Source organism: Protomyctophum bolini (genome assembly GCF_963924005.1).
Source record: "Protomyctophum bolini genome assembly, chromosome: 3".
Lineage (NCBI taxonomy): Eukaryota > Metazoa > Chordata > Actinopteri > Myctophiformes > Myctophidae > Protomyctophum > Protomyctophum bolini.
The window spans coordinates 35,965,680-35,977,895 of NC_137864.1; the positions used below are offsets into that span (position 1 = coordinate 35,965,680).

At 41.0% G+C, this 12,216-nt stretch overlaps 1 protein-coding gene across 1 annotated transcript; it reads right to left on the bottom strand.

Moving 5' to 3' along the window:
* Window positions 1-3,090: 3,090 nt before the first annotated feature.
* exosc9 (exosome component 9) lies at window positions 3,091-12,140 on the bottom strand. The gene is made up of 12 exons (XM_080759288.1): window positions 11,959-12,140; window positions 11,483-11,577; window positions 9,628-9,747; window positions 9,367-9,469; window positions 8,520-8,657; window positions 8,213-8,295; window positions 7,645-7,777; window positions 5,911-5,999; window positions 5,623-5,769; window positions 4,883-5,040; window positions 4,302-4,371; window positions 3,091-3,926 (listed from the first exon to the last, which is right to left on the bottom strand). Exons 1-12 carry the CDS (start codon window positions 12,022-12,024, stop codon window positions 3,866-3,868), a joined length of 1,263 nt encoding a protein of 420 aa, XP_080615414.1. The 5' UTR covers window positions 12,025-12,140; the 3' UTR covers window positions 3,091-3,865.
* Between the last annotated feature and the right edge of the window lie 76 nt (window positions 12,141-12,216).

Consider the following 12,216-nt stretch of genomic DNA (forward strand, 5'->3'; position numbering starts at 1 on the left):
GCTTCTCAAAAAGGACCAACTAATTCCTCATAATGTTGTCCATTTAGTGTCACAATAAACAACCAACAGTCCTTCTAACAACTCTAATGTTTACACAATAGAGTTAATGGTGGATAAAAACCTTACCTTGCTGCAGCTACGCCCCAAACACACTGCCACTGCACCGCATGCGTCCATTTTAAACCTAGAGTATCCGGATCTGTTGAAACACGTCATTGGAAAGTCCATCGGTCATTGGTTGGTTGGTTCCATCAGAGTGAATGGACTCATCTCATCCGCTGCAGCTGTGTGTGGATTTACAAGCAGCACGCACACGCACACACACACACACACACACACACACACACACACACACACGCACCGGCGAGTGGAAGTAGGCAGCCTGCATGCACTCACAAACATGTTATATTAAATTAAATTAACATCATGAATGTTGTGTTCTTATATCCTTACTGAATTGAATCATATACATAAGATTGTCTTTCTGGTTTCTTTATTATCATGACCGCTCCTGTCGACTTGCCGGTCTCAATCATAACATCCTGTTACATCACCTTTGGTGTCCCTATACATTTATGTTACCTGTCGTTACCTGCTTGCTTCCTGGTCATGTGACTTCAGTAACCAATACACGACAATGAATATAAATTATAAACGGTTTATTGATTAAAGAACCCTGAAAGAAGAGATATATAAACATAGCCTACTCTGTTGTAAAGTATAGGAAGTAAAACAAGTATAGGAAGTATACATGAATAGATAAATAGACAGACAGACAGACAGACAGACAGACAGACAGACAGACAGACAGACGGACGGACGGACGGACGGACGGACAGACAGACAGACAGACAGATCTAGAATGGTTTGGACATACAGCAAATTAATGATACATGTGATTGTTCTTTATAGCAATTTTATGTTTAATGCATTTTTATTTTATTTATTCATTCATAATTATTTGAATAAATTGTCACCTTTTACTTTGAAATGATTTGTAGTTTTTGAGCATTTTAACTTAAACGCCCAATGCATATATTTTGCCAATGGCAATAGCACAAACTTCGGCACGCTACTAGTCCTATACATACATACTAGGTCTAATTCCTCATGGGGGCTCGAGCCCCGCCGCCCCCACAGTCTACGTCACTGATTCATACGTTTACTTCAGTAAAGAATGAGAATATGTTTGCTGGATGGATGAGTAGGCGTGTGGGGCATGGGTAGATGGATGAATGTCAATTAAGTGTAGTGCTGTGCCTCGCTTGACTGCAGCTGTTGGTCACACCCTTTTTGCTCATAGCCTGAGGACAATTCCTCTTGCTCTTCTCTTATGTAATATGTAAGTAATTTAATACAAATTTTATTTTTGTTCAGTGCAAGACAAGTCACATACTGTACTGTCAGGTCACATAACATACTGACACTGTACCGATGCACAGCTGATTGTTTTTTTGTTTTTTTACAGATATGAGGACTTCTCACCTCTGCAGCATCACCCCACAGGAGCATCGGAATTGCTGACACGTAGTGTGGCGTGGCTGTTGTCCTTGCAGGTTAGATAGATTGACAGTATTATCAAATGATGAAATTGAGGATAATTCATGAAACTAAAACCTTTGTTTCCCAACAGAAGTTACTTTTAGTGTGTGCAGAGCATTCTCCAGGACACCACCACAGTCTCTTATTAGAACACAGGCCATGCCTTCAGACCTCTGCTGAGCTCAGAGTACGGATTGCCGGGGTGCTACTGTGGCCCGCTGCCCATTTTGCTCTGTAATGGCCCCACCAATGCCTTGTTCTTTGGCTGTGCCTTCCAGAGGCCCAGTGGCGTGCACAGACATAAATTTAGAGGGGAAGGTGCTCAAGTGAAAAAAGGGCAGTGTGTGGAACCGGCCGGTGGCCTTAATAGTGTGAGAGTCATAGATTTTGGGGCCTAAATAATATATTAGAAGCTTTTTATCAAGAATTGATCAATGTCACCATGGTCCACATACTGTACACTAGTGTGTTTTTTTTCAAAAGGGCACATTGCCAAAAGGGCAGGGGGTGCTCTAGCACCCCCTAGTGTCTATCTGTGCACGCCACTGCAGAGGCCCACCAGGGACATGGCACACTCCTCTATGACTTTATCTGTGATGGATTGCTAGGAGTCATGAAGTTTGTTTGGAAGTTTGCCAAAGCAGAATTTGCAGGCAGCTTCCAGACACTACCTGAACTCCTGGCTGCTATTTTGAAAGAGCAGGAGGGCAGGGTGGTGTTGCTGTACCGTCGGTGCATCTGAACTATCACAGATACGTCATTACAGGATATATCATATTTTATTTTATGATATTTTATTTAACTTAGCTATTGCTGAAACTGCTGTAGAGGCTAAACTGAGGTTCTGGTTGCTGTGCATATACAGCACAATGTCAATCATATTCACTCCCTGGCATTGCAAAAGTAGGCAATACTATAAGGCACAGGCACTATAAAAAGAGATACAATACACAACACATGCACCTGTCCTTCAAATAGCTTGCATACATCATTTTGCCTAAATGGTAATTGTTGGGTATTGTAATGTTACCCAGACTGTAGTCTTCATCATGACATTTTACTTGATAATTGTTGATTAGGTGATTATGTAATCAGACCTAGCTGTGCTCGCCTTTGAAGTATAAGCTACTCGTACGTGCATTTGGGATGGATATGCAAAGATGACCCAATTTCAGAATAAGAGGTGCAGGATACATAGGGTGCATTCGGAAATGCGCCCTGAACGCACTGGTGTGCTCTCTTGTCGTTGGTTTATTCAGTGCACTCGGTGCGTTGTCGTTCTAAAATCCAGTGTGCTGTGCACCGGGTGAGCCGAGTGAAGCTGGGGTTGTCCGGTGTGAATGCGTCACAGCTGTGGTCGTTCGTAAATAAGGCACACTGAACGCACTCTGTGACGTCAACGCCCACCACACTCAACAAACTGACCGCATTCCCGGTGCGCATTTCCGAACGCACCCATAAGGTTCTCCAAGATCCTGTACTTCTTATGCAAATTACATTTTGACCATTTTCAAGTTTACCAGCCAAATACATCATCTGCTAAAGAGGGATTAAGATCGTGGTAAAGCCTTTTGCTTTACCACGTTGCTTGGATCTTGGAATGAACAATGGGATGTCTGAGAATGTGTAGTGATTGTTTGCGCCAGGTCCATTTCAGTGCAAATGAAGACAATATTTTATACCATCAGTCAGACATTTTATTTACATTGAACGTTTGCTCACCCGTCAGGTGCTTCTTATAAGAGGACTAACATTGTTTAAACACTCTCACTAGAGTCTTATTCTCTCCAAATAAATGAACCCAGAAAAAAGCTAAATCATAGTTCAAACATGAATTCCAAATAATCAAAAGGAGGATAGCCGTCTATGGGTGGGTCTATTGTAAGTGTCTGAGACTCTGGACCATATCAATGCCAAATTGTGTGTGTAATTTGTGTATGCACACTGCCAGTAAGCAACAGAAATACATCCATGTTGTTACACCTTTTAAAATGTTGAACTTTCATTCAAAGTAAAAGGTGCTTTGATCCAGCTGAAGCCATGCCCAAATTTGGAGTTACACGTCATGACATTACTTATGTGTCGATAGATTGAAAACATACTACACACATACAGATTTGCAAGAGCTTTTTACAATCATGTTTTATCATAAAAAATATAATTGTGTAGTATGTGTACCCTTCAGTTGTTGGGATATTTGCTACAGTACATATGGCACATTATGTGTAATTTGCCCTCCTCTGCATTTAACCGTCCTGTGATCTTTACTCAACTCCTAACAGTAGCTACAGCTCACAGAGGGCTGTGACTGCTTTATGCTGTGCTAATTCATCTTCTTCTTGGTCTTTGCTGCCCCCTGGTGGCAAGATTTTGATCCTGCATTCCTAACAGAAAGAAAGAAGCATTCATTTATCCCATTTTGACCTGAGATTAGATTCTAAAAATGTCTTCTACATCCTGACAGTTTTCTGAAAAAGCTATGTTTCTATGTCAGTCGTTCTTCGATTTTTCAAAAATAGCAGACCTACAAGCAGACCTACGAGCTTGTAGATCTACTATTTTTCAATAGCTAAAGCATAACATAATGCTAACACCAAAAGGGGTTCCCGCCCAAAATGGGTTATTCATGTTTTTACACATGCAGATCTGATGGTTAACAACATACCATTACATTATTATTTTGAATTAAAACAAATGATAATATATTAGTGTGTTAGTGACACAAACCATGTTCAAGATAGTATTGTGAAGGTGCTTACTTGGTAGATGTCTCTGGGTTGAGTATGATCACTTCTTCCTCCTCACTGTCCGATATAACTACCACATCTCCTTCAAAGCCAAACAACAAGCTTAGTTTATTCTTGTTTATGGCAAAATGGTGATGATCAGAAAATATGAGTCCGGCTGATGTAATGGTGACCAGACATCACATGGGCATGCTAGGCAGTAGGCAGTGGCACCTGGTGATGCATACCTGCAAAATGCATCATTACATGGAACTTGTAGGACCACAGAAAGGTCAAAACATACTAAGCGTTTTGTGTCCATATGGATTGTATCATTGTTGTTTCTATGGACTATGATAACCATAACCAGGTACTGTGGCAGCTACTGATACATTCTGATGGTGTACTGTTACTGTATATGTCATACATATAAGTTGCACATACGCTGATCTAATTTTATTATCCTATTTGTATAAAACTACATTTTTTTTCTTCCTTTACCATTATAATTACCTATGCCACTACATTGTCTGAAGTTTTACTTCAAACAAAAATAAGTTTTACTCATCAGTTGTGTACATCATAAATGTCCCTTTACGAAATGTTTAATTTACCTCTCCCTGTGTCCTCCCTCTCATGTTGGTCCTCTTCTATCGTTAACTCCTCCTCCTGCTCCTCCTCGTCCTCCTCATCCTCTTCCAGTCCCCAATTATTCTTCAGAACCTGGCCCACCTGGCCCATGCCTGGCGCAGGAAGCACAGGAGATGGCACCCTGACATGCAGGATTAAGGTCCCGTCCACATACAATATGGAAAGTCTATTGTTATTCCTGTTCCTAAGAACCACCACTCTTCTATATTCTGAGTCTACACAGATGACTATCAGAGCCAGTTTTGACAGATGACTCATTATGATAAATCAAGTCATGGCCTTGGATTATTTTCTTCTTCTTTTTTTAACTTGTGCAAAAATGAATTCCTTCGATCATTCAATGTATCAAAGACAAAATCAGAAACCTCTTCTTCCTGCTCCAGACACCATCTGAGTGAAGAGATGGAGCCTGTTGTCAGCTATAAATAACTAAATTACTATTCATAAAATAACAATTTCCAATGCCAAAAACACAATTAAATCATTAATCGCAATTATTTGTATGACAATAAATTGTCAACTTAAATGTGTAAGACAGCCCTAGACTTGTCAATTGACAAGACTTTTGTGTAGTGCTAAACATGAATTGCAGCAGTGCATGTTGACGGGTGGTATGACATAAGTACCGGGTGATTTTTTTCTTAAGATTTGTTAATGCAGGTTCAGGAAAATAAATTCCCTTCAAATTAACAGTCAAAGATACGTTTCAGGCGGGGCTTCAGCTCGCTGTACAATATCATTGGCTCTTTCTGTGACCTCTTCCATCTCCATTGGAGTCTCGTCCGCTTTCAGTGCAGTGATTCGTTCCCTGGGCATAGACTCCGCAAAGCCGCACCTTCCCCCTTCCTTCCTGGTGAGATGAAATCATAAGAAATAAAACATAATGATAATAACAATGATACCCGAGGGATCATTTGGGTCTACACTCTAGGGACAAACATCTCAGCTACCACAGGGCAGGCCCACATATAAGTATGATGCAACTAATTACCTGGCTTTCTTATCATTCTCCAGGGCTTTAATGATAAGCTCTGTGATCTCAGACACTTTGACGCTGGCAATCTTACTACATCTCAGAACCTAAAAAAAACATAGAAAACATTGCATCGAGTCAAAAAGTATCCCTTGTACCATACTGCAGTGGCATTGCTGCCTTCTGTACACTATTTTATTCACCAAAAGAATGAATCAAATATTCTATAATATTAGCCTGCTGGCTGCCATGGTATTAGTATTTTAGTAAGGTTATTCATCATCATCATAACCTTTATTTAAACTCCGAGTACAATTGAGGGGCAAGCCCTCATTTTCAATGTAGCCGAAATACAAAGCATAAAATACAAAAAACAAACTCAACATACACTCTACAATACAGCAATATCAAAATATGAAATGTAAAACAGAAAGTGTCCAAAGCTAGAATAAATATAATAAATAGATGAGACTCAATTAAAACAGTTACATTGCTGAGTAAAAGTGCTAGAAATAATTTCCCTGAATTGACCTAGGGAAGGCAGTGATCTGATTTTTAAGGATTTTTGGAGTTTGTTCCAATCAAAAGGAGCACTGACAGAAAAAGCTGCTTTGCCATGTTCAGTTTTTGCAAAAGGAACCTTGAGGGTCAGGAAGTCACCCGAGCGGGTCTGATACGGACTTGGGTTCTGATCCAACATAGAACAAATGTAAGAGGGGACCATTCCTGAGATGGCTTTGAAAATGAAAATATACCAGTGCATGTCCCGCCTTTTGGACAAAGAGGACAAGCCTGCGTTCCTATAGAGTGTACAGTGATGGGTACCATAGCTGTCACCAGTGACCCACCTTAGGGCAGAATGATAAACCGTATCAAGGTGCTTTAAAGTGGATGGTGCAGCAATCCTATAAATAATATCTCCATAATCAAGAACCGAGAGAAATGTGGCTTCAATGATTGTTTTTTTACAGGATGTCGGAAAGCATGCTTTGTTCCTATAGAAAAAACCAATTTTTTGTCTCAGTTTGGTGACCAGATTTTCAATGTGGAATTTAAAAGACAATTTCTCATCCAGCCAGATGCCAAGGTACTTGTATTCAGATACTCTGTCAATTGAAGAGCCATTGGAAGATAGTAAAAAAAACGTTTTCTGGTCTAGTGGTTCGAGCCCTGGTGAAAAGCATGAACTTAGTTTTGCTTGTATTTAGAACAAGCCTGAGCTCAAACAGGGCATCTTGGAGAGTATTAAATGCCAGCTGCAGCTTACTGGTGGCAAGCTGGGCTGTGTCAGCAACACAATATAAGACTGTGTTGTCATTTAAGGAAGAGATAATGTTGTTAATATATAATGTGAAGAGCACAGGACCTAAGATTGAGCCCTGGGGGACCCCCATGGAGACTGGACGAAACTCAGATTGGGAGCTCCCGGACTTCACTGATTGATGTCTGCCATGTAAATAACTATAAAACCATTCTGAAGAAGTATTACTAAAACCAATGTTGTGTAATTTTTTAAGAGAATAGTGTGATGTACTGTGTCGAACGCTTTCGACAAATCCACAAAGAGGGCGGCACAATGCAATTTGTTGTCCAAAGCAATTAAAATGTTATTTGTAACTAAGGTGACAGCAGTTATAGTGCTATGGTTGGTTCTGAAGCCAGATTGATTTATATTTAAGATTGACAAACGTGTGAGGAATGATTTGAGCTGTGAATTTATGAGGGATTCCAAAATTTTGGCATTATTATTACCTGTTCTTTGAGCAACATGATGCCCCCACTGGATTGGACGGAGCAGATCTCTCTGTGTTTGTTCATGGCGATCATCAACAGGCCGTCCATCACACGCTCCTCGCGCTCACATGGGTCTACAAGCAGGTAGGTACTGGACCGGTGTAAAGAAGTGAGGAGGACAGACACATGTGCAGAAGATGGGGTGAGAGGAAATTCATATTTGGAGACAGATATAGTACGTTTAGTTAAATACATCATATTTGAAGAGACTCAGCTCAAGACCTACTTTTCCACCCCCTTATTGCTGAGTTTTGCTTTTTCTATTGTACTTACCGTTTTGCCTATTTCACTGCCTTTTTATGTTTTTGTCATATGCTATTATTACATCCTTTTGATGTTGCTTTATGTTTTTTGCTTTTCTGTTCTCTATTTGAACAGGAAAACAGGATTTGATCACTAAAATTGATTGTTGGAAGACGTTGTGGGTGTAGCTGACCAATAATACATACATTGCTAAACAAGCCTCTGGACCAGTAGTACCCAAAAGGTAAATCCCTGTATATTTATGGCCATGTATTGTCCTTACCCCTGTTGGAAGAAGGCGAAGCTGACACAGATTGGCATGTGGTAGATGCTCAGAGGAATAGGGTCTCTCTCCTCAGGACCATACTGACAGAACACAGGGGTGTAGCACTTGTTTTATAATCAGAATTTCTTATAGACTAACATGTGGATACATTTTCTCTTGGGACAATTAAATTACATTCAACGCATTCAAATTAACTGGTGTTTATCAATTAGGCTGCCTTTGTAAATCTCTTATAAGTTTCAAATATAACATGATCACAAGATTTAAATTACAAACAGGAGAAATGGGATCACAGTCTACTCACCACAGTAACTTCGTCTCCTTGGATTCCTATGTCAGGCCGTTTGAAGTGGCAAAGAGCAGTGATAGCAGCTATACTGGCAGCATCCATCAGGTTACCATCATGATTCAACGTATGAACATCCACTCTGATTTGCCATACCTGTTCACACATACACAATCTAAGCATTTAGCAGATAGGAGTGAGCTAGGAGTGAGTGAGTATGTTTTCAGAGGATGAGGACTTAGACTGAGTCTGCAGTTTGTATCTGCTGTCATTCCACAGCATGGGAGCCAGACTGGTGAAGTTTCTAGAACCCAGTTCCCAATGAATTGCTTGAAATGCCTGCAATTTACTGGTATATTTTATTAACGTGAGCTGATTTTGAATTCCAGAGTACATGTGTCGTACTGCCAATATATCACATCATCCTACCTAGAAAGAATGCCTGCATTATCACAGCATGTGAGTTTGAACACAAAGTGTCACCTTACAGGTATCATGACATGCGGTGCATCCGGCTTTGTTGAGCGTCTACTCTATTACGAACACAATTGGACCACGTTCGGGGGAGGGAAGCAGGGCGGGGAGGATGATATTTGTCATGACGCCAGGGTGACGTCACATAGGGAAGGGGGGGGACAGATGTCCTGTGTTAGCTGATCTAAGTAAGCAGGAAGGGGTGTGAGGGGATATTATGTCTTGAAGGTGTGGGGGTTTCATTCTGCAACCAGAAGCCAGTCAAGAGAGTGCAGAAGGGTGAGACACAAATATTTAGCAACATTGAAGACCATGCAGTACAACTAACAATGCATGTTGATTTAATGGGGGATCATGTAAAATGTACGGTTTCATAATGTGCAAGTATTACCTTTTCTCCAGATACCACACACAGAGACTCTGTGTCAATGCACTTTGAGTTCCTCAAGCATCTCTCCAGTTGTCTGTTTAGCTTCACTAGCAGGTCGGACTGCCTGTAGAGACAACACAAATAATCCTATTGTAGTCTCTATTCGACAAATGAAACATACAAGTACATGTGTTATGACTATTCAATTTTGTAAAAGCCAAAGACAATAATCAGTGGCAGTAATTAAAGTCAAAATGCAGGATTGTCTGCTAGCTTTCCTACCTTCCCACTTCAAATGCTGGTGAGGCCATGGGTGACAATTCGATGTTGAAGAACATGATTCCTTCATTTGGCCGATTCTCTTTGGGAACAACCAACTCACAGGACACCTGGGCCATGACTCTGTACAGTTGAATGAAAGGACATTGACATCAACAATAGTGGCATGATACTGAATACAGAAATTGAGTTAACAAACAGTATTGGCATTTTGCCATGCATCATTGCCTACTTAGTGAAAATCCCTCTAAAATGACATGCAACCAATTACGTAGACAATGCTCCACATGTCCCAAACTGGCTCCAAAACTATGGAATGCACTTCCCATTGCAATCAGAATCGCAGACTCACTCCCAATTTTCCATCATAGTCTGTAAACTCAACTCCATCTTAGCCCATAGCACTTGCCCTAGGCTTGACGACATTACAGGCGTATGCAAGGGCTCAATTTATGTAATTTAGAATTTAGATATAATTTTATGTAGACATAGCCAGTGGCGTCAACTCCGTGGGTGCTCAGGAGCAGAAGCACCCACTGGCAAATAATAAGCCAATAATAATAAGTTGCAGGGCGGTTGGGCACCTTAAAATATATAGGCTACTCTAAGGTGGGCACCCACTGTCGTTATAGGAACCTTCCGCCACTGGACATAGCACTCTAAAGCAGTGGTTCCCAAAGTGGGGTCCGGGGACCCCCAGGGGTACCTGAGGGAGTTCCAGGGGGGACCCATCTATTTTGTTCATGTTCATAAAGTGCTAAAGTGTTTAAAGCAGTGGTTCCCAAACTTTTTCATGTCAAGGACCCCCAAATTGACACTACTTAGCCCGTGGACCCCCATTTGAAAAGATATGCCAGGGACCCCCATAAGAGAAGACGTACACATTTAGACGTCTACATTTAGACGTACACATTTAGACGTATACATTTAGACGTCTACATTTAGACGTATACATTTAGACGTCTACATTTAAACGTATACATTTAGACGTCTACATTTAGACGTATACATTTAGACAGTGTCCCCCTGAGTGCCTCCCCAGTGTCCCCCTGAGTGCCTCCCCAATGCCTCCCCAGTGTGCCCCCCGAGTGCCTTCCCAGTGCCTCCCCAGTGTGCCCCTGAGTGCCTCCCCAGTGTCTCCTCAGTGCCTGCCCAGTGTCCCTTTTTTCAGTGTTTCCTGCAGGAAACACTGCTTGTGGTTGTAAATATATGGTTATCCGTGTTGCGAGGATGAGGGGGTACCTGGAAAAATATCTACCCCAAAAGGGGTACCTGGTCCAAAAAAGTTTGGGAACACCTGCTCTAAAGTATACGCAGAGTTTCATTGTATCGATACATTCCACTGTTAGACGGATGTTAGGTTCTTAGCTTGATTAATGATTGACCATTTGTTTTTATGAATTTGATGCAGTGATGTAAATAGGTTTTCAATGTAATGGGTCCCAGGACCCAGGGGTGGGTCTTTTAGATGGGTCCCAGTGACCTACAGAGTCCTACAGAGTACAGTACTGAGTACAGTATTGCATCCCAGGACCCCCGGAGGGTGACATAATTGCGTCATGGATGCAGGCCATTTGCATCACTGTTGATGTATTACCATGTGTTGTTCTTGCTTACTGTAAATCGCTCTAGATTAAGAGCGTCTGCCTAAATTGTAAATGCTTTGATACTGTAGTAGTCTTTTTTTCTTGTTTTTAATATACTTTTACTTTACCTCTTAACTCATTTGGGTTGTTATTAACAATGCACGTAAGACAATAAGCTAAAATGTAAATTAAGAACTTGCACACTCCATTCAAATAGATTACCAATTATACAAGGTACAAAGGGTATCCAAAATGTGTGTGCAAACACTGACCTGGTTTTTCCCAGATCAACAAAGCAGCATCCATGGTTGCTCCCAAATGAGATCTTTATGCTTCTGTAGTCATACGTCTGCCGGCCATCTAGACGCTGTAGGAAAAGGATGTAAACTGATTCAGATCTTCTCTATACTCTCAATATATATATATATATATATCGTTCAACCCAGGTTGAGCTCAAACAAGGGGTTAAATTTGTTCTACTGCTATTTGCGATGCCACCAAAATAAAAAGGGTGTAACTCCAGTCCTTACACTTATTAAAAACCACTCTTTGTGACCGGTCCCTCCCTGTAAATGTCATATCTTATCACGATAAATGCCCCCCCATTTTATTATAAGGGTAAAGGCTCCCACCCATAGATATTGTCTAATGATGAAGGCATGGAGCGATGGACCAGAGCTAGATATTGTCTGTGGCCCCATGTCTATGGTCCCACAACGACACAGGATGCAACATGCCTCCTCCTTACCTTTTTCTCTTCAATTGCTTTAAGCAAGAAGTCGCGCTCACAGTTGGATAACGGAGTGTCTTTCATTCTGTAAATTATATCATAATATTGTAATATTCTATAATTAATTGTTTAACCTAACGTTACTACTACTATAGTGGAACTCGTTGAAAAAATAAATAACATGCGTGCACCGTCGTGATGAACTCCAGCCCGGAAGAGCATGGATGGATTGTACCAAAGTAAATGTTATGATAACAAAGAAACGCCTCAAGCTGG